At 36.6% G+C, this 23,742-nt stretch overlaps 1 protein-coding gene across 3 annotated transcripts in view; it reads left to right on the forward strand.

Annotated features, from left to right (window-relative positions):
* The window catches only part of GPSM2 (G protein signaling modulator 2), a 65,414-nt gene that overhangs the window by 23,034 nt on the left and 18,638 nt on the right, over positions 1-23,742 (forward strand). For all 3 annotated transcript variants that reach the window (XM_059900762.1, XM_059900777.1, XM_059900771.1), the window contains exons 3-10: positions 130-351; positions 733-868; positions 1,225-1,367; positions 1,899-2,022; positions 2,136-2,251; positions 4,739-4,894; positions 6,017-6,125; positions 7,722-7,851. In XM_059900762.1, the coding sequence (XP_059756745.1) occupies positions 130-351; positions 733-868; positions 1,225-1,367; positions 1,899-2,022; positions 2,136-2,251; positions 4,739-4,894; positions 6,017-6,125; positions 7,722-7,851 (1,136 nt within the window). The remainder of the gene's footprint in view (positions 1-129; positions 352-732; positions 869-1,224; positions 1,368-1,898; positions 2,023-2,135; positions 2,252-4,738; positions 4,895-6,016; positions 6,126-7,721; positions 7,852-23,742) is intronic.

Raw genomic sequence — 23,742 nt, forward strand, 5'->3', positions numbered from 1 at the left:
AATTATAGAGGCTGCTGTTGTAAGCAAGAGTAGCCACAGTCCACATTTAAATTATATTACTGGAAGTTAAAACACTGTGGTGCATTTGTAATGTAATCTTGTAAATGTCTGTCCTATATAATTTTATAGAATGGAAGCTTCTTGCCTAGAACTGGCGTTGGAAGGGGAGCGTCTGTGTAAATCAGGAGACTGCCGTGCTGGTGTGTCCTTCTTTGAAGCTGCAGTTCAAGTTGGAACTGAAGACCTAAAAACACTTAGCGCTATTTACAGCCAGCTGGGCAATGCTTATTTCTATTTGCATGATTATGCCAAAGCATTAGAATACCATCATCATGATTTAACTCTTGCAAGGTAATTAATTTAAGCTGAATTCTCCCTTAATTAACTGTCACTTTAAAACACATTTTCATTCAATTAAAAAACTAACAATACAGTACATTTAGTGAGTTCTAATTTATTCGCATTGAATTTTAAAACTAATCTTTAGGCTGAACACAATTTAATTAAGTAAATGAATAGTAGTGAAATGATGCTAGAGTTTAATTAAATGAATGAAAATTAATTAAATTTAAACACAGAAATGTAAGTTTAAGATTTTTATTTAAAGTAGGTTTCAAGGCTAATGGGTCTTTCTTACCTTAAGCATGTCAACTGTTCTCTAGGGAAAACTGTATTCTGGCTGCTTTATATTTTAACACACCATTTGTTTTTTTTCTTTTTTTTTCACCCCAGGACTATTGGAGACCAATTGGGGGAAGCTAAAGCTAGTGGTAATCTGGGAAACACCTTAAAGGTTCTTGGGAATTTTGATGAAGCTATAGTTTGTTGTCAGCGACACCTAGATATTTCCAGAGAGCTTAACGACAAGGTAATAAGGAAACATTAGATGGTAGGCCAAATGTTTTCATTGAAATTGCTTTGTGTTTTAATCCTACTTAATTATACTTTAGTTTATCTAAAAGTTAATACCAAACGAAAAGAATTTGTAGAAAAGTGGAAGAAAAAGAGAAACATAATGAAAAATTTTTAATAGATGAGAAAAAAGAAATAACGAGAGGTCCTTCTTTCATAAGTAGTCATGTGTTTGGTTCTGTATGGATGGCTAATGTAAACATTTCTTTCTCTTGACCGTAATATCAAAGATATTATGAATAAATATATGTGATAGCATTATAATACCTGGCCTCTGATTTCCAATTGTAAACTGCTGTTATCTTCATCTAGGTGGGAGAAGCAAGAGCACTTTACAACCTTGGAAATGTGTATCACGCCAAAGGGAAAAGTTTTGGCTGCCCTGGTCCTCAGGACGTAGGAGAATTTCCAGAAGAAGTAAGAAATGCTCTGCAGGCAGCCGTGGATTATTATGAGTGAGTAGCATCAGCAGTCATGTGGCCCACCCAAGCCAGCAGTAAGTTTTTAAGTTCGGCAGAGGTTTTAAAATCATAGACTGGTAAGTAAAATAAACCGTCAAATCATTGCTAAAATGTTATAGTGTTGTATTAGAAGTAATCCCCTCCCTCCCCAGGAAAACTTTCATTTAAACTGCAGACCAGTGCCACTTAGTGGCACAAACAAGAAGCATCAATAGTTAGTCTAAGTTATTAGGAGTAAACTTAGTCTTTTATCAATAGAATTTCATAGAACTTTTTAGCTATAGGGGTTCTAAGATTAACTCTGTCCTGGACTCTGGGCAGAAACCTATGTGAATGGTTGAGTAAAATGTTCCCAGTTATTTCCTATAATCACCCTCCAGCATAGCTATGTCTTTTAAATGTGGCACATTATGGTTGTAAGCTTATTTAAATATTTTTTTCCTGATAAAGAGTTTAGATTTGTAAATAAAGTCAATAAATGTTTTTCTCAAACTCATTTTTTCACAACTTTTTATTATCACTTAGGGAAAACCTATCACTAGTGACTGCTCTGGGGGACCGAGCAGCCCAAGGACGTGCCTTTGGCAATCTTGGAAACACGCATTACCTCCTTGGCAACTTCAGGGATGCAGTTATAGCTCATGAGCAGGTATGATGCCAGGCTTTGGAGCCAGGTCGTTTTCTCCGTCAGTGTTTTGAACAGTGATTAGATTATTCTTTAGTTTTATTATAGTTACATCTAATTAAAATTTTCTGTTTCAGCGTCTCCTTATTGCAAAAGAATTTGGAGATAAAGCAGCTGAAAGAAGAGCATATAGCAACCTTGGAAATGCGTATATATTTCTTGGTGAATTTGAAACTGCCTCTGAATACTATAGGTTAGTCTAATATTTCTGTAGATAAATGTAAAATGGGTAGTTATGCAATCCAAAGAATCATAGGCTTTGGGTTTAAAACTTTTTTGCTGCATACAAGCAGCAGAACCTTGGGCTTTCTAAGTCTCAGTCTTCTCATCTGTAATGGAAGATATCAATACTTGGCTTTTGGAATTGTTATGAGGATTGAATGAAAGAATATATTAAGCACTTATTTAGCACAGTACCTGGCACACGGTGCTCAATACATATTATCGTACCTAATATTTAATAGCAGCAGTATGGCCCCTTTATATTTTTTTTAGCTTTTATCTTTAAAACATTATTTTTAATGAGATTCTAAACATTTAAAATCCTTTAAACCTGTTCAGCATGTATGGTGTGTATAGTTATATGCTTCCACACCACCACCACCACCAGTTACGGGTTTGCAGAGAGGCCACAAGAAAGCTTGGTAACAAATAGATGCCCTAGTTTCCTCCAGTGATCACTGAATTTCCCGCCATCATCCTACCATCTTATCGAGCAGTTATCCTCCCACCCTCTCTGCCCAGCTTTGATCCTCGCTGTAAGCTGAGGCCCCATTCACTTACTCGAGGAGTTAGTACCCCCAGCTTGTTCTGTGGCAGGGTCTCTTTAATCTATCTGTAGACTTGAAGCATACATGATAGCAAAGTTTAAACTGCTTCATATTGCCTGCCCTGTGCTTTCTAGATTGTTCAGAGTTTTCTCTAATTAGTGGGAACTGAAGGCCCATACAGACCTTAGGCAGAAGCCAGTTTGACGGAACCAAAGACACAGTCTTGATTGATTTATATTTTATTGTTGAAAAATCCGTGAGAGAGTTCTGGAAAGTTTATCATCTAAAAAAACAGGTAAAATTGCTTTAGGTCCATCTAAAAAACTAGAATATCATCCCATCCTCCTTTAAACTTCAACTAATGGTTGATATTTGTTGGTTGACTAGCTATGACTAGTTAGATGTGAAATATCCTTCCAAATAAAGTACATCACTATACAAGGAGCATATGTTTTGATTTTAAATACAAAAGTTTCGTATATTTTAAATCCAAAACACATAGAAAAGTCTTAATAAATGATGTACTTGTATTAAATACTGAAAAGTTCTGTAATAAAGTGGATGGTGGCTGTCTGACTAAAGAAGCATGAGTATAAAGTAATGAAATTTACCCCTGCCCCACACACCCACAAACAGGTAGAACTCAGAACTTTACACATATTCCAAAAATATTGATTAAAAATATTTTGGAACTCTTCTTTGAAATTGTTTTCAGGGCCACACAAGAAAACTCTCTTAACATTATAGATCCATAATAGAAAGGACAGAAAGCAGTAGTTTGGTAAACCTACTTTAGTAACTGAGTTTGGTTTCAGAAAGACTTCCAACCATTTACAAATTAGCTGTACTCTCAAAGAATAACAGCGTGCCAGAAAGGGTTGTGCCACAGGGCCAGAAGCAATTCCAAAAGTCTTCCAAAAGTGTTTGAGAGGGCGGGCAATGTTAGAACAAGCGTGTAGCCTCCCAAGGTAACAGCTTTAAAGGTATCATCATTAAACATATAATTTCAGGTTTGTTTGCTTAAAAAAAACTATCACATTATCATATAGTTATAAATGATATGAAGTATTTATACTGTTTGGCAGAAATCATAGGAAAGAGTCATTTAAATTACTGGATCCAAAAAGCATCTGTAGATTTAAGCACTGATGATAATAATAACAAAACATATTAACATTTATTAGCATCTATTGTGAGCAAGATGCTATTCTAAGCACGTTATATATACTAATTCATTTAATCCTCACAAACCCCTGTGAGGTGTTTTCCCCATTTTATGTAAAAGGAAATTAGTGCATAGAGAGGGTGAGTGACCTGCCCCAGTCACAGAGCTACTAACTGACAAAGTTGGGATTTGAACCCAGTCAGCCTAGCTCTAGGGTCCATGCTCTTAATTGCTACACTAGCTTCTCGTTGATTCTACAAGGTAGAATTTGGTTAATATTTAAATGTAGCATTTAATATTTTTCATGAATCAGTGACTAATGGCCTATACATAACAATTTTAACTAAGTATTTTCAATTTTGACAAAATGTAAAGGCAACAGCATGATTGAAAAGAGAGGGTATGTGGACAAACTTACTTTACGTTATTGCACTGCAACAGCGAAAGTTTTTTTTTAATGTTAAAAATACTGTGTTAATCTTTAGAGGCACTTGATCTCATGCATCTGTTCTCCTTTTCTCTGGGGAATTAATAGGACTCCTACATTTATTCTAAAAGTCTGGATTTGCTTTTTGTGTTTCAAGGACATCTTTTCATTTTATCTAGAAGTAATGGAGAAAATATGGGATATTAGGATCTAAAACAGATTTACTTTAAAGGCAGGAGGAAAAGAGTTTTATTTTATGGTTATTATAGCCAATATAGTTATAATAGCCATTATGTAAGAATTAATTTCTTTTTTCAGAAAGACACTACTGTTGGCTCGACAGCTTAAAGACAGAGCTGTAGAAGCACAGTCTTGCTACAGTCTTGGAAACACATATACTTTACTTCAGGACTATGAAAAGGCCATTGATTATCATCTAAAGCACTTAGCAATTGCTCAAGAGCTAAATGATAGGTAAGTTATATACCTTTTTACTATAGTTATGATAAAATATAGATACATTGTTGAATCCCTAGAATATTTCCTTTAAATTTCTTTTTTTGTTTCCTTTGTTTTCTTTTTAATTCCTTTGTAAGGAATTTCCTCTGTTTCAGTAACATCCTCTGTATGTTACTGTTTGAAGGGCTAGAGTAGATTAGAATGGTTCCATATAACCTTGAACCAAGATCAGTAAATAGGTCACAAACTCAATTGCCTGCAAAGGTCCTCCTGACTAGATCAGAGTGGAAATTGTAGTGAAATTAATAGGCCCAACAGCATTAAGGGGACAGCTGCTATTCAATTCCAGCTAAGTGTTGCCTGGCAGGAATGAGGATCCAGAGCCGCCTCTTTTTTCAAGAGAAGCTGGAAGTCCTGAGTTTCATATAAAATCTTCTGATTTTTAAATGTTGATGGTTAATTATTCTTTTTTTTTTAAACTGTATGAAAAAACAGAGTATCTGTGCAGGACTATAGTCTGTGATGTTTGCTTTAGTAGGATAGATTTTTATCTCAGTATGAAGAACTCTGTACAGTTATTCAAAATGAAGTATGCTACCTCAAGAGGTGAGTTCTCTCTTCCTCATGGTGTTCAAATACAGACTGAATGATTACAGACTGAATCCTGGTAAGGATGCCATGGAAAGAAAATGGGGTAGTTGAACTGCAAGACCTATCCCTGAGACTTTACTTATAATATACTGCATGTTTAAAAAGGATGTTTTCCATTTTAAAGCTTGACTCTGAGTTCATTATTATCTGGTTATTCTAATACAGTCGTCCCTTGATATCTGCAGGGGTTTGGTTCTAGGATCCCTGTGGATACCAAAAGCCATGGAAGCTCAAGTCTCTTATGTAAAATGGTGTAGTACAGTCGGCTGTATCCGGGGGGTTTCTCAGATCACGGTTGAATCCACGGATGTGGAACCTGAAGCAGGCCAACTGTATGTCTCTAGTATTATGATAGTTTGTTCTTTATAAGAAAGACCAAATAAATCCAAAGCATTGTTTATGCCTTTAATTACTACTAGATAGATTTTATTCTTCACACAGACCTCCTTTCAGATAACTGCATGTTAGCTTTGAATTATTTTATAGAATTGGTGAAGGAAGAGCATGTTGGAGCTTAGGAAATGCGTACACGGCTCTAGGAAATCATGATCAAGCAATGCATTTTGCTGAAAAGCACTTGGAAATTTCAAGAGAGGTATGAAACTAAAAAATTGTTATCTGTGCTATTGTGATTCACAGATCTGCAGCCCTGTTATTTCTCTAGAATGCTCCTATATGGCTTAGTAATAAATTTAATTATAAATTGTTCTCTTGGCATACGAACTGCACAGAGCATTTTGAGATACAGATCAGCGGTATGTTTGCACTGGCCTTGATGTAGGAAGACAGGAAGGAAAGGCTGAGCATGGAGGAATGGGAGAATTACTAACATGTGCCTCCACTGTCCCCCCATCTCTGCGTGGAAAAGCAGCATGGTATGAAAGGAAGAACATGGCTTTTAGAATCAAGGACTGATTCCTGTTACATTTCTGCCATTTGCTGGCTATTTGAGCTTGGAAACTTTTCTGAGCATCATTTCTCTCATCTGTAAAATGGGAATAATAATAATATCCGCTTTGCAAATTGTTATACAGATTAGAGATAAAGTATATAAAAGTACCTAGTATAATGTCTAGTGCTAGCTTAATAAATACTGTTACTATAGGATGGAAATACAGTATTCTAAGGAAATTGTATTCATGTGATGCCAAGTTAACGTGTCACAGAGTAACCTACTTTATTATTTAAGGTGGTCATAGAGATTAAGAGCAATCTAATATTTAGAGAAGTAAAGAATTGGTAGAATGTAATTATCTGTCCTCTTGTCATATTTTAGTAACTTTCCTTCTCTTCTTTAAAATACTATTAATGAAAAAACCCATTTTGTTCATAGTATTATAATTTTAAAATAACTATTTTCATCTCTCTTTTTTATTTTTTTTAACACACACACACTGTATTTTATTTTTACAAGAGATAAATAGACTGACACCAAGCATTGTACATGGATGACCACAACAAAAGCAACAATGATTGCAATTACCAAACATGAAACAGTCATACTATGTCATAATATTGACATTCAGTCCAGTAATCCTCCACTGTAACAGCTCCTTTACTTTGCAGTGAAAATTGATTTGTATATTCTTTGCCTCTGAGTCCTTGTGGGATTTTTTTTTTTTTTTTAAATTCAGACAGAAAGTCACAAAAATTATACTCATCCTCATCAGTTCACTCAGTCCCATGTAATTAATTTTTTTTTTCATCTTGATCTTCTTTTAGCACTTTTATAAGTTCATCAGTTTTTCATTAGAGTTCTGAAAATGCTTATTCATTCAGTTCAGCAGTACAGTCAGTTACCAGAAACCTGTACTTGTCAGAGTCTTTTCCATGAATTTCTTGAAGGTGAAACCCTTTTATAGGAACATATTTGCAAAAACATCAGAGTACACCCATAACTGTCTGTAAATGACAAAAGACTTAAAAATGACCACAGTTAAAGATTTGATGAAAGTTCATAATAATGCAGTTGACAAGAAAATTAGTTATTTCTGAGATATACATTTTAAAGTGATAACTAGGATTATGACTTATAACATTATACCAGAACATATAAGATTTTTAGAAATTTCATGTAATGTAATCATCTCTCTATAGTTTCTTCCAGTTTTAGGTTGACAACATTTTCAACTAATCTTCACCATTCTTTACTTTAAATACTACTCTAAAGTATAAATGCTTGTGGTTGTAGGTTGGGGATAGAAGTGGTGAACTAACAGCACAACTCAATCTCTCAGATCTTCAAATGGTTCTTGGTCTGAGCTACAGCACAAACAATTCAATGATGTCTGAAAACATTGAAGTTGATAACAGTTTGCACGGTAAGTATTAGGTCTTCAAAACCAAATTTCTTTATCCTCAAGATTTACATTTAAATTACGTATCTCATGTTTACCATATCCAGAGAGATACGTAACATAGGAAGCTCAACTTTTATACTTTTTTGCTTTACCACTGTCCCATTAATATATCAGTATGGAATACAGTATTTTATAGCTTTTATCATGAACTTAGAAATGGTAAAGGTATAACTATTTTGTTTAAAAAATTTTTAAATACATTTAAATTCTGTATCTCTAGGTTCACTCAAAAATTTATAAATGTGAAGGTGTGAAAATTAAAACATTTTATTGTTTAACCTCTTTGTTTCAAATGTCTTTACGTATTTGATTTTTGTTTAGCTTTTATTCCCCCCGTTTCATTTCTAAGGGGGAATCTCTTAGGATTTTTTTTTTTTAATTCAGAAAACCCAGAAATTTTCTTTAGGTGCTGATTTGGTTTTGACATTGCTATTAGAAAAGAATATGCTATAATGTCTCTGTTTCTAAGTGAAAAAAAAAACACCTACTTTTGATTAAAAAAATAAAAAGGAACAAGAGTAGAACCACATTTTTGGATGCCATCTTTATGTAACTCTATGTGAGATCCATTTTAAAGATCCAGCCGAGGCTTAAAACATTCTCAGTCTGAAAAAAAATTACTGACACAGACAGATATTTTGAACTTGAAAGTCAGTGAAAAATCTAGCTTTTATCTTCCCAATTTCCTCCTTTAATCCATATAAAGAAAAGGAAGAAGAAAAAGAAATTAGTGGTTAGTCATCTAAGACTTTGAAAGAACATTTAACTGAAAAATGATACTGAAGTATGAACAGTATAGTAAACTGGACCATGTACTTTGTAATTGAATAATGGGCTAAAAGGTTTTCCTGTGTTTAATTTTCAAGTTGGTTAAGTTGTAATAGCTCTCATATTTTAACAAATTATCACTTGTCCTCATGGACCGCTCTAGCTATAGACCTATTCCTTTGTTCCCCTTTACAACAAAACTTGAAAATAACATCACTGTTCCTTGTCTTTACTTCCTCACCTCCCATTCTCTCTTCAAACCACTGGACTCTGGCTTTTGCCCCATCATGATACTAAAACCTTTTCAAGGTTACCAGAGAACTCCATTTTACCAAATACGTTGATCAGTTTTAGATGTCAGCATATTTGATTTCTCAGCAATATTTCCCATAGCTGATCATCCCCTCCTCATAGTACTTTGTTCGTTTGGCCTCCAGGGTTACCCTCTTTTTCTGGCTTGCCTCCACCTTACTGGCCACTCCGTCTTCATAACTCCCCTCTCTTCCTCATCTTTCCAATCCTTGACATTTGTAGTACCTGGGGTTCGGTTGCTGGACCTCTTCTCCCTTCCCTCTTCCCTCTCTCCTTCTCTATTTTCTGTCCATCCATATCCTTCCTTCCTTTCTGATTTTATCCTTTTTCCGCTTATCCTACACTCTAGATCAGTGCTTCTAATAGAACTTTCTGTGAAGATGGAAATGTTCTGTATCTGTGCTGTCCAATATAGTAGCCTCTAGCCGTATGTGACTGTTGAGCACTTGAAATGTGGCTAGTGCAAAAAGAAGTGAATTTTAAAATATTATTTAACTTTAATTAGTTAAAGTTTTAAAAGTCACATGTGGCTAGTGGCTACTATATCAGACAGCACAACTCTAGATGATTTCGTTCAGTCGGTTGGCTTTTATATCATCTATATGCTGATGATTTTCAGATTGATATTTCCAGTCATAATTTCTCTCTTGAGTTGGAGTTTCATATATTTAACATTTCCACTTGAATATCTAATTGGCATCTAAAACTTAACACATCCAGAATGCATCAATTGTTTTTTTCTCCCCAAACATGTTCTTCCTTCAGTCTGCCCTGTCTCAGGAAATGGTACCATGATTCACACCAGTGTTCAGGCCAAAAACCTAAGGGCCATCCTTGTTCCCTATCTCCCACCCACTCCTACATCCAACCTATCAGAAACCCTACCTTTAAAATATATCCCTAATCTCTCTTACAATGTACACTGCAACAATCTTAGTACAGGCTGCCAACATCTCCCAGTAGAGCATTAGCCTTGCAACTGTTTCTTTTGTTTTCTGCTGTTGATCCCTCACACTGACTTCCACAGGGCAGCCAGAGTGCTTTTATAAAATGTGAATCAAGTCATGTCATTTCTCTGCTCAGAACCCTCCAGTGACTTCACATCGTACCTAGAACCAAATATTCAGTCCTCATTGTGGCTAAAAGTTCCTGTAATCTGGGCCCAGACTGCTTTATCATTTCCTCCCACACCCCCTGCTCACTTTGGCTCCATGAAGACAGGTATTTTTTGGTCTCTTAGGTTCATTGCTGTATCCCTAGTGCCTGGAAAAGCCTGCTGGCTAAAGGAACTGCAAGAAAACTTGTATAGGGACTTCTCTGGCAGTCCAGTGGTTAAGACTCCGTGCTTCCACTGCAGGGGGCACGGGTTCAATCCCTAGTGGGGGAATGAAAATCCCACATGCCATATGGTGCAGCCAAAAGAAACAAGAAAACTTGTATATTTCTGGTGTTGGCTCAGGGTGGAGAAAAGGAGTCTCCCATAAGAATCTGAATTCATAAGCCTGTTACACACTGGTTTGGAATTTGATTTATTCTACCTGCACAGTATAAGAAAGCCCAATCCATTAAAGTGCTTTTGGGTTAGAAATGCTCCTAGGGACTTAGCAGAAGTAAGATCAAATATTTTCTGGAGGTAAGCAAGCCATCCTTTATCCAGGCCTATAAAGGCTCACAACAACAACAACAAAATTACCAAACACCTAAAGAAACAAGCCAAAATGAGTAAGAAAACAAACAAAAGCAAAATCAGGTCACCAAGATCTTCAGAATATAAAATGACTATGATTAAATGTTTACAGGAATAACAGAATTGAAACAAAGGAATAGCAAAAATGATCATGCAGATCTGAAAAAAATAATAATAGCTAACAATTATTGAGTGCTTACTATGTGCCCAGGCAGTGCTTTGCCTGTTTTAACTCATTTAATCCTAACAACTCTAGGAGGCAGGAGAGGTTAAGTAAATTTCCTGGGGTTGCCTTTGTAAGTGGTAGAGATGGGAGTTCAACCTAGTCAGTCTGGCTTCAGAGTCTGTCTTGGCTGATACTTCTAGCTTAATGTGATTTTAACATACCTCTCAGTAATTGATAGGTAAAAATCAGGAGTCAGAGATCAGTAATAATGTAGAGGATTTGACCAGCACAATTAATGGGCTTGATATGTTTTTCAAATTGTGTGTTTGACCCATTTAATGAGTTATAAAATCAATCTCAGGTGTTGGAACTAACATTAAATACACACACACACATATACATACATATAATGGGGTTATCATACATAATAAGGGCAAGTACTGTTTTGTGGAGATTTTGTCCTACATTTGTGTAAGTGTATTTAGGGTTGCAATGCAAATGTATTTTTTAAAGTTATAGTTGATCTACATTATTATGTTAGTTTCAGGTGTACAACATAGTGATTCAAAATTTTTATAGGTTATATTCCATTTAAAGTTATTATAAAACATTGGCTATATTCCCTGTGTTGTACAGTATATCCTTGCATCTTATTTGTTTTATACATTGTAGTTTGTACCTCTTAATACCCTACTCCTAGCTTGCCCCTCTCCTTTTCTCTCTCCCCACTGATAACCATTAGTTTCTTGCCTGTATCTGTGAGTCTGTTTCTGTTTTCTTACATTTATTCGTTTTATTTTTTTAGATTCCAAACGTATTTCTTAATATGGGTCACAGTTAAAAATATGGGTCACACTGATTTAATGGACATACAGAATGCTGTGTCAAGCAACTAATCAATTCACATTCTCTTAAAACATTCATGAAACAGGTCCAGAAATTTGACCACATGCCAAACCAACAAATTTGAAAGAATCTGTATCACATAGGTTTCATGCCCTGAGCACAGGCAGTTCAGTTAGAAATTAACAAGAAGGTAATGTATAAAACATATTCATTTGAAAATACACACTTCTAAGTAACTTATGGTATGATTTAAGAAGAAATCATAAATAAAATTAGAAAATAACTTAGGACTGAATTATAATTTATGTGATACAACTTATATTAGTTCTTAGAGCAAAATTTATATTGTATCATATTTTAAAAGGAAAAAGACTCAGTGACCTAGGTATCCAGCTTTTAAAAAGTTAAAAACAAACCAAAAAACAAAAAACTCAAAGTAGAAGGCAAGAAATAATAGCAGAAATTAATGAATTTAAAACAAAGATTCAATAGAGAGAATTTTTAAAAACCCAAATTCGGTTCTTTAAAAAGACTAACAAATCTACAGCAAGATTATTTGAGGAAAATAAAAGAGAGAGAGAAGGGGTTATAATGTAGATGCAGCAGACATTAAAAAGAGAAGAGATTATCCTGAATAATTTTATTTGAAAACCTAGGAGAAATGGACAATTTCTAGAAAAGCAGCTTACCAAAATTGAATCTAGAAAAATCTAATGGTAGAATGTAATGTGAATGGATGGCATCTCTAATGCCTAAAGCCATAGGGAAATTTGATGAGTCATTTAAAATCTTTCCACTGAGAAAATACCTGGCCAAGGTGATTTTACACGTGTGATCTACCAAACATTTAAGAAAATTGATTCCAACCTTCCATAAAATTTTATAGGTAACTAGAAGAGTGGGAACACTTTATCAGTCTTTCTGAGAATAGTATAACCTTGATATCCAAACTACACAAGAACAGTATGTACAAGAAAGGAAAATTACAGGCAAATCTTTACTCATGAACATAGATGCAAAAATTTTAAGCAAAATATTTGGAAACCAAACCCACAATGTATTTAAAACAAATAAACAGGAATTCAAGTGGACTGAATATCAGGAAATCAATTAATGTAATATACCAGTAAACATAGTAAAGGAGAAAATAGCTCAAATATCCAAATATATCAGTAATTCTATTCAATGTAAACGTTCCGTTTAAAGGACCAAGAGTATCAGATTGGTAAAAGAATAAAATCCAACTAAGCCTGAAAGTAAAAGGATTGAAAAAACATACCATGGAAAAACTGATCAAGAGAAAGCTGGTACAGCTGTATTAATATCAGATAAAATGTACTTTAAGGCAAAAGACTTTGTTAGAAATGAAGACAGTCACTTCACAATGGTTAAGAATTCAATTCACCAGGAAGATGAAAGCCTTAAATTTGTATGTATCTAGCAAGCCTAATAACAAAGCTTCAGTGTTCATAAAGCAAAACTGACTAAACTAAAAGGAGAAATGGGAAAATCCAGAACCATGAGGGGAAATTTAAACACATTTCTCTCAGGAATTGCACCTATCAGAAAACTAAATATTTTAAAGATGTCAGTTCTTCCCAAATTGATATAAATTCAGTGTGCTGCCAAGCAAATAATGAGTTTTTTTGTGGAACTTGACCAGGTCGTTCATGAATGTATATGAAAGAAAAAAGGGCTAAGAACTCAAAGCCAAAACATTCCTGATGAAAAACAAGAGATGAGAAGTGCTTTCTCTACAGATATAAAGATTATAAAGCTACAGTAATGAAGACAGTGTGTTACTGGCATAGAGACAAATAGACCAGTGGAATGAAATATAGAGTCTATAATCCTTGCATATATGGAAATTAATATCACACAAAAATAAATTCTTGATGGATCAAGGATTTAAATATGAAAGACAGATTTAGAGCAATAATTATGATCAGCCAGCTAACACTTGCTGAATGCTTACTACTTACCAGGCATTATACTGACCGCTTTACAGATGATGGTGCATTTATCATCACACAGTGATCTATGAGGTAGGTATTGTTGTCCTTTACAAATGAGAAAATCACAGAGAGGTAGTTGCCCAAGGTCATATCACAGTGAGTGATTAGTCTGTTCAATCAGTATGCTGTACTACCTCTGAAAATAAAGGAGAATATCTTCATGATATCAGAGAGGGGAAGGATTTCTCAAAACACAAAAACAAAGCCATTACAGAAAAGATTGACACTGAAATTAAGAACTTCATTTCATTAAAAGAAACCGTAAAGAGATAAAACACAAACTGAGAGGACATTTGCCACACAGATGATTAAAAAAGGATTTGTATCCTCAGTGTATAAGAACTCCTATGAATTAAAAACAAGACAAATAACCTAACTAAAAGATAGGCAAAAGTGATGAACAGAAGAAACACAAATAGCCCATAAATATGTGAAAAGAATCAGGGAAAACCATAGTGAGGTAATATTGGTGTATGAGATGGATGAAAATTAAAAGGCCTGATAACACCAGTATTGAAACAATACAGGTAATAGAAACTTTTATGCAGTGTTGATGGGAGTAGGAATTGGTGTATTCAAAAGAGTAGTCTGGCAATATTCTGGTAGAGTTGAAGATGTACCAACCGTATGATCTAGCAGTTCCACTCCCAGTTACATGCATCTGACATCCAGACTGGAACAAAGGCTTGCTCATGTACACAAGGAGATATTTCCAAGAATTTCTGTAGTAATATTGCTTATAATGACAAATGATTGGAAGCAACCTAAATAGCTGTCACCAAGAGAAAGGGTATATGCTTTCCTAGTCCTAAAATCGCAATGAAGATTAAACTACTCATACCAACTTGGATGAATCTCACAAACATGAGGTTGCTCAAAGAAAGCAAGTTAGAGAACATACACATTATGAGACCATTTATGTAATGTTATGTAATAAGCTCCATTGCTTAGAGATACATACATATGTAATGAAAATATAAAAAATTACGAAGAGGGAAGTTATGGGGGGAATTACAAAAGGGGGAGTTAATTTGTTGGTCATGGTTTCTTTTTTTTTTTCTTTTTGCTTCTCAAAGTTCTCAAAGTAAGCACATGATACACAATTTGACTGAAATAATTTTCAGAGTTGGAAAAGTTACAGATTTTTATGACAAGAAAACCCAGGGCAGGAACTACTTATGGAAAGAAGACAATTTGTTGAGAAACTACGTTCCCTTACCCCGCCCCCGTCAAGTAAAAATCTCAAATAAAAGGACTGAAAGGGTAGCAACTGGAGAGGTTTACAGATTCACTTTGTATAAAAAGAATGACTTTAGATTTCATTACTTTCTAGTGCATCCAATTTCTGTAAGAAAAATTTTTTCTCTTTATGTGAAATAGCTAAGAATAAATGAAGTAAAAGGCTTGTTACAGATGATGATTCTTCACAAAAATTTATAGTCATAGTTCAAATTACCTTCTCAGTGACTGTGTTTTCCAGTTAAACTCAGAGCACTACAACCAGCCTCATTATTTTGTGAGCTTATTGTTTTAGAAGATGTATTTATTTCATTCTTTATCTTCAAGAGTTTCTTATCAGGGAAGAAAATTCTTGACATCATAAACAGTAACAACCACATTATGTGAGTATTTGTTTTCTGATGGTATGTATTCAAAAGTAATTTAATATTTTTAATCTATTTCCTGCAAAACTATTGCCAGAATAAAACTGTCTGAATAGAATAAGGTGTGGGGAGCCAGTTGCTCCTATCACCATGCCTCAAAGAAGATCGTTAGAGTACTTCACATTTAAAATGGAGCTTATAGGGTTTCCCTGGTGGCGCAGTGGTTGAGAATCTGCCTGCCAATGCAGGGGACACGGGTTCGAGCCCTGATCTGGGAAGATCCCACATGCCACGGAGCAACTGGGCCCGTGAGCCACAACTACTGAGCCTGCGCGTCTGGAGCCTGTGCTTCGCAACAAGAGAGGCCGCGACAGTGAGAGGCCTGCGCACCGCGATGAAGAGTGGCCCCCGCTCGCCACAACTAGAGAAAGCCCTCGCACAGAAACGAAGACCCAACACAGCCAAAAATAAATAAATAAATAAATTTTAAAAAATAAATAAAAATAAAATGGAGCTTATAAAGTAGAGCAACAATCTTTTTTTTTTATCTTTATTGGAGTATAATTGCTTTACATTGGTGTGTTAGTTTCTGCTATATAACAGAGTGAATTAGCTATACATACACATACATCCCCATATCTCCTCCCTCTTGCGTCTCCCTCCCACCCTCCCTATCCCACCCCTCTAGGTGGACATGAAGCACCGAACTGATCTCCCTGTGCTATGCGGCTGCTTCCCACTAGCTAGCTGTTTTACATTTGGTAGTGTATATATGTCCATGCCACTGTCTCACTTTGTCCCAGCTTACCCTTCCCCCTCCCCGTGTCCTCAAGTCCATTCTCTATGTCTGCGTCTTTATTCCTGTCCTGCCCCTAGGTTTTTCAGAACCTTTTTTTTTTTTTTTTTAGATTCCATATATATGTGTTAGCATACGGTATTTGTTTTTCTCTTTTGACTTACTTCACTCTGTATGACAGACTCTAGCTCCATCCACTTCACTACAAATAATTCAATTTCGTTTCTTTTTATGGTTGAGTAATATTCCATTGTATATATGTGCCACATCTTCTTTATCCATTCATCTGTTGATGGACACTTAGGATGCTTCCATGTCCTGGCTCTTGTAAATAGAGCTGCACTGAACATTGTGGTATATGACTTTTTTTGAATTATGGTTTTCTCAGGGTATATGCCCAGTAGTGGGATTGCTGGGTCATATGGTAGTTCTATTTTTAGTTTTTTAAGGAACCTCCATACTGTTCTCCATAGTGGCTGTATCAATTTACATTCCCACCAACAGTGCAAGAAGGTTCCCTTTTCTCCACACCCTCTCCAGCATTTATTGTTTGTAGTTTTTTTTTTTTTTTTTTTTTTTTTTTTTTGGCCTATCACATCTGCTTGGCAGCTGTATTTTCTTTTTTTTAATTAATTAATTAATTAATTAATTTATGGCTGTGTTGGGTCTTCGTTTCTGTGCGAGGGCTTTCTCTAGTTGCAGCAAGTGGGGGCCACTCTTCATCGCGGTGCGCGGGCCGCTCTCTATCACGGCCTCTCTTGTTGTGGAGCACAGGCTCCAGACGTGCAGGCTCAGCAGTTGTGGCTCACGGGCCTAGTCGCTCCACGGCATGTGGGATCTTCCCAGACCAGGGCTCGAACCCGTGTCCCCTGCATTGGCAGGCAGATTCTCAACCACTGCGCCACCAGGGAAGCCCTGTGGATTTTTTGATGATGGCCGTTCTGACCAGTGTGAGGTGATATCTCATTGTAGTTTTGATTTGCATTTCTCTAATGATTAGCGAAGTTGAGCATCCTTTCATGTGTTTGTTGGCAATCTGTATATCTTCTTTGGAGAAATGTCTATTTTGGTTCTTCTGCCCATTTTTGGATTGGGTTGTTTGTTTTTTTGATATTGAGCTGCATAAGCTACTTGTCTATTTTGGAGATTAATCCTTTGTCAGTTGCTTCATTTGCAAATATTTTCTCCCATTTTGAGGGTTGTCTTTTCGTCTTGCTTATGGTTTCCTTTGCTGTGCAAAAGATTTTAACTTTCATTAGGTCCCATTTGTTTGTTTTTGTTTTTCCATTTCTCTAGGAGGTGGGTCAAAAAGGATCTTGCTGTGATTTATGTCATGGAGTATTCTGCCTATGTTTTCCTCTAAGAGTTTTATAGTGTCTGGCCTTACATTTAGGTCTTTAATCCATTTTGAGTTTATTTTTGTGTATGGTGTTAGGGAGTGTTCTAATTTCATTCTTTTACATGTAGCTGTCCAGTTTTCCCAGCACCACTTATTGAAGAGGCTGTCTTTTCTCCATTGTATATTCTTGCCTCCTTTATCAAAGATAAGGTGACCATATGTGCGTGGGTTTATCTCTGGGCTTTCTATCCTGTTCCATTGATCTATATTTCTGTTTTGTGCCAGTACCATACTGTCTTGATTACTGTAGCTTTGTAGTATAGTCTGAAATCAGAGAGCCTGATTCCTCCAGCTCCATTTTTCTTTCTCAAGATTACTTTGGCTGTTCGGGGTCTTTTGTGTTTCCATACAAATTGTGAAATTTTTTGTTCTAGTTCTGTGAAAAATGCCATTGGTAGTTTGATAGAGATTGCGTTGAATCTGTAGATTGCTTTGGGTAGTATAGTCATTTTCACAATGTTGGTTCTTCCAATCCAAGGACATGGTATATATCTCTCCATCTGTTTGTATCATCTTTAATTTCTTTCATCAGTGTCTTATAGTTTTCTGCATACAGGTCTTTTGTCTCCTTAGGTAGGTTTATTCCTAGGTATTTTATTCTTTTCGTTGCAGTAGTAAATGGGAGTGTTTCCTTAATTTCTCTTTCAGATTTTTCATCTTTAGTGTATAGGAATGGAAGAGATTTCTGTGCATTAATTTTGTATCCTGCTACTTTACCAAATTCATCGATTAGCTCTAGTAATTTTCTGATAGCATCTTTAGGATTCTCTATGTATAGTATCATGTCATCTGCAAACAGTGACAGTTTTACTCCTTCTTTTCCGATTTGGATTCCTTTTATTTCTTTTTCTTCTCTGATTGCTGTGGCTAAAACTTCCAAAACTATGTTGAATAATAGTGGTGAGAGTGGGCAGCCTTGTCTTGTTCCTGATCTTCGTGGAAATGGTTTCAGTTTTTCACCATTGAGAACGATGTTGGCTGTGGGTTTGTCATATATGGCCTTTATTATGTTGAGGTAAGTTCTCTTTATGCATACTTTCTGGAGGGTTTTTATCATATATGGGTGTTGAATTTTGTCAAAAGCTTTTTCTGCATCTATTGAGATGATCATATGGTTTTTCTCCTTCAAATTGTTAATATGGTTTACCCCATTGATTGATTTGCATATATTGAAGAATCCTTGCATTCCTGGGATACACCCGACTTGATCATGGTGTATGATCCTTTTAATGTGCTGTTGGATTCTGCTTGCTAGTATTTTGTTGAGGATTTTTGCATCTATGTTCATCAGTGATATTGGCCTGTAGTTTTTTTATGGTATCTTTGTCTGGTTTTGGTATCAGGGTGATGGTGGCCTCATAGAATGAGTTTGGGAGTGTTCCTCCCTCTGCAATATTTTGGAAGAGTTTGAGAAGGATAGGTGTTAGCTCTTCTCTAAATGTTTGATAGAAGCCATCTGGTCCTGGGCTTTTGTTTGTTGGAAGATTTTTAATCACAGTTTCAATTTCAGTGCTTGTGATTGGTCTGTTTATATTTTCTGTTTCTTCCTGGTTCAGTCTCGGGAAGTTGTGCTTTTCTAAGAATTTGTCCATTTCTTCCAGGTTGTCCATTTTATTGGCATAGAGTTCCTTATAGTAATCTCTCATGATCCTTTGTATTTCTGTGGTGTCAGTTGCTACTTCTTTTTCATTTCTAATTCTATTGATTTGAGTTTTCTCCCTTTTTTTCTTGATGAGTCTGGCTAATGGCTTATCAGTTTTGTTTATCTTCTCAAAGAACCAGCTTTTAGTTTTGTTGATCTTTGCTATTGTTTGCTTCATTTCTTTTTCATTTATTTCTGATCTGATCTTTATGATTTCTTTCCTTCTGCTAACTTTGGGGTTTTTTTGTTCTGTCTCTAATTGCTTTAGCTGTAAGGTTAGGTTGTTTATTTGAGATGTTTATTGTTTCTTGAGTAGGATTGTATTGCTATAAACTTCCCTGTTAGAACTGCTTTGGCTGCATCCCATATGTTTTGGGTCATCGTGTTTTCATTGTCATTTGTTTCTAGGTATTTTTTGATTTCCTCTTTGATTTCTTCAGTGATCTCTTGGTTATTTAGTAATGTATTGTTTAGCCTTCATGTGTTTGTATTTTTTACAGATTTTTTTCCTCTAATTGATATCTAGTCTCATAGCGTTGTGGTCAGAAAAGATACTTGATATGATTTCAATTTTCTTAAATTTACCAAGGCTTGATTTGTGACCCAAGATATGATCTATCCTGGAGAATGTTCCATGAGCACTTGAGAAGAAAGTGTAATCTGTTTTTGGATTGAATGTCCTATAAATATCAATTAAGTCCATCTTGTTTAATGTATCTTTTAAAGCTTGTGTTTCCTTATTTATTTTCATTTTGGACGATCTGTCCATTGGTGAAAATGAAGTGTTAAAGTCCCCTACTATGATTGTGTTACTGTCAGTTTCCCCTTTAATGGCTGTTAGCATTTACCTTATGTATTGATGGGCTCCTGTGTTGGGTGCATAAATATTTACAACTGTTATATCTTCTTCTTGGATTGATTCCTTGATCATTATGTAGTGTCCTTCTTTGTCTCTTGTAATAGTCTTCATTTTAAAGTGTATTTTGTCTGACGTGAGAATTGCTACTCCAGCTTTCTTTTGATTTCCATTTGCATGGAATATCTTTTTCCATCCCCTCACTTTCAGTCTGTATGTGTCCCTAGTCTGAAGTGGGTCTCTTGTAGACAGCATATATATGGGTCTTGTTTTTGTATCCATTCAGCGAGCCTGTGTCTTTGGTTGGAGCATTTAATCCATTCACGTTTAAGGTAATTATCAATATGCATGTTCCTATGACCATTTTCTTAATTGTTTTGGGTTTTTAATTGTAAGTCTTTTCCTTGTGTTGTGTTTCCTGCCTAGAGAAGTTCCTTTAGCATTTGTTGTAGAGCTGGTTTGGTTGTGCTGAATTCTCTTAGCTTTTGCTTGTCTGTAAAGGTTTTAATTTCTCCATCAAATCTGAATGAGATCCTTGCTGGATAGAGTAATCTTGGTTGTAGGTTTTTCCCTTTCATCACTTTAAATATGTCCTGCCATTCCCTTCTGGCTTGCAGAGTTTCTGCTGAAAGATCAGCTGTTAACCTTATGGGGATTCCCTTGTATGTTAATTGTTGCTTTTCCCTTGCTGCTTTTAATAGTTTTTCTTCGTTTTTAATTTTTGATAGTTTGATTAATATGTGTCTTGGCATGTTTCTCCTTGGATTTATCCTGTGTGGGACTCTCTGTGCTTCCTGGACTTGATTATTTCCTTTGTCATGTTAGGGAAATTTTCAACTATAATCTCTTGAAATATTTTCTCAGTCTCTTTTTTTTCTCTTCTTCTTCTGGGACCCCTATAATTCGAATGTTGGTGCGTTTAATGTTGTCCCAGAGGTCTCTGAGACTGTCCTCAATTATTTTCATTCTTTTTTCTTTACTCTGCTCTGCGGTAGTTATTTCCACTATTTTATCTTCCAGGTCACTTATCTGTTCTTCTGCCTCAGTTATTCTGCTATTGATTCCTTCTAGAGAATTTTTAATTTCATTTATTGTGTTGTTCATCATTGTTTATTTGCTCTTTAGTTCTTCTATGTCCTTGTTAAACATTTCTTGTATTTTCTCCATTCTATTTCCAAGATTTTGGATCATCTTTACTATCATTACTCTGAATTCTTTTTCAGGTAGACTGCCTAGTTCCTCTTCATTTGTTTGGTCTGGTGGGTTTTTGCCTTGCTCTTTCACCTGCTGTGTGTTTTTTTGTCTTCTCATTTTGCTTAACTTACTGTGTTTCGGGTCTCCATTTCACAGGCTGCAGGTTCGTAGTTCCCATTGTTTTTGGTGTCTGCTCCCAGTGGGTAGGGTTTGTTCAGTGGGTTGTGTAGGCTTCCTGGTGGAGGGGACTGGTGCCTGTGTTCTTGTCAATGAGACTGGATCTTGTGTTTCTGGTGGGCAGGACCGTGTCCGGTGGTGTGTTTTGGGGTGTCTGTGACCTTATTATGATTTTAGGCAGTCTCTCTGCTAATGGGTGGGGTTGTGTTCCTGTCTTGCTAGTTGTTTGGCATAGTGTGTCCAGCACTGTAGCTTGCTGGTCGTTGAGTGGAGCTGGGTCTTAGTGTTGAGATGGAGATCTCTGGGAGAGCTTTCACCATTTGATATTACGTGGGGCCGGGAGGTCTCTGGTGGACCAATGTCCTGAACTCGGCTCTCCCACCTCAGAGGCTCAGGCCTGACACCCGGCCAGAGCACCAAGACTCTGTCAGCCACATGGCTCAGAAGAAAAGGGAGAAAAAGAAAGAAAGAAAAAATAAAGAAAGAAAATAAAGTTATTAAAATAGAAAAAATTTATTAAAAATAAAAAAGTAATTTAAAAAAAAATGAAGAGAGCAACCAAACCAAAAAACAAATCCAACAATGATAACAAGCTCTAAAAACTATACCAAAAAAAACCCGAAACAAAACAGACAGTCAGAACCCTAGGACAAATGGCAAAAGCAAAGCTATACAGACAAAATCACACAAAGAAGCATACACATACACACTCAGAAAAAGAGAAAAAGGAAAAAAAAAAAAAATATATATATATATATATATATATATATATAAAATAAAAAAAGGAAGAGAGCAACCAAATCAATAAATTGCCAATGATAATAAGCTCTAAATAGTAAACTAAGATAAACATAAAACCAGAAACAAATTAGATACAGAAAGCGAACCCCAAGTCTACAGTTGCTCCCAAAGTCCACCTCCTCAATTTTGGGATGATTTGTTGTGTATTCAGGTATTCCACAGATGCAGGGTACATCACGTTGACTCTGGAGATTTAATCCGCTGCTCCTGAGGCTGCACAGAGAAAATTCCCTTTCTCTTCTTTGTGCGCACAGCTCCTGGGGTTCAGCTTTGTATTTGGCCCTGCCTCTGCCTGTAGGTCACTTGAGGGCATCTGTTCTTTGCTCAGACAGGACAGGGTTAAAGGAGCAGCTGATTCGGGGGCTCTGGCTCACTCAGGCCAGGGCGGGAGGGAGGGGTACGGATGCGGGGCGAGCCTGCGGTGGCAGAGGCCAGCATGACGTTGCAGCAGTCTAAGGCGCGCCGTGTGTTCTCCTGGGGAAGTTGTCTCTGGATCCCGGGACCCTGGCAGTGGCGGGCTGCACAGGTTCTCGGGAGGGGAGGTGTGGATAGTGACCTGTGCTTGCACACAGGCCTCTTGGTGGCTGCAGCAGCAGCCTTAGCATCTCATGCCCATCTCTGCTGTCCATGGTTATAGCCACGGCTGGCACCCATCTCTGGAGCTCGTTTAGGTGGTGCTCTGAATCCCCTCTCCTCGCACACCCCGAAACAATGGTCTCTTGCCTCTTAGGCAGGTCCAGACTTTTTCCTGGACTCTCTCCCGGCTAGCTGTGGCGCACTAGCCCCCTTCAGGCTGTGTTCACGCAGCTAACCCCAGTCCTCTCCCTGGGATCCAACCTCCGAAGCCCCAGCCCCCGCCCACCCCGGCGGGTGAGCAGACAAGCCTCTCGGGCTGGTGAGTGCTGGTTGGCACTGATCCTCTGTGCAGGAATCTCTCTGCTTTGCCCTCTGCACCTGTTGCTGCGCTCTCCTCCGTGGAGAAGCTTGAAGCTTCCCCCCTCTGCCACCCGCAGTCTCTGCCCGCGAAGGGGCTTCTTACTGTGTGGAAACCTTTCCTCCTTCACAGCTCCCTCCCATTGGTGCAGGTCCCATCCCTATTCTTTTGTCTCTGTTTTTCCTTTTTTCTTTTGCCCTACCCAAGTACATGGGGAGTTTCTTGCCTTTTGGGAAGTCTTAGGTCTTCTGCCAACGTTCAGTAGGTGTTCTGTAGTTGTTCCACATGTAGATGTAGTTTTGATGTATTTGTGGGGAGGAAGGTGATCTCCACGTCTTACTCCTCCACCATCTTGAAGGCACCCCTCACCACCCCACTGTGGTTTATTTCTTAAGCTGGCTATCAGGTATCATGTATTTCTTATATTATGCCTTTTAAAATATTAAAGACAATGGATATGAAAATTCTTCATATTTAATGATAACTTTTTGAAAAAATATTTTGAAGATCTTTTTATTTAACTTTTTTCCTGACTAGCAGTAAATTTGTCATCTAATGAGATCTTAAAATGGAAACGGGTTACTCAGAAGAGTAATAATATAGTATTGGGGATGTTATTTTGGTTCTTACCTCAAATTTGAAGGCCTTAGGTTTT

Source organism: Balaenoptera ricei, chromosome 1 (genome assembly GCF_028023285.1).
Source record: "Balaenoptera ricei isolate mBalRic1 chromosome 1, mBalRic1.hap2, whole genome shotgun sequence".
NCBI classification, from domain to species: domain Eukaryota; kingdom Metazoa; phylum Chordata; class Mammalia; order Artiodactyla; family Balaenopteridae; genus Balaenoptera; species Balaenoptera ricei.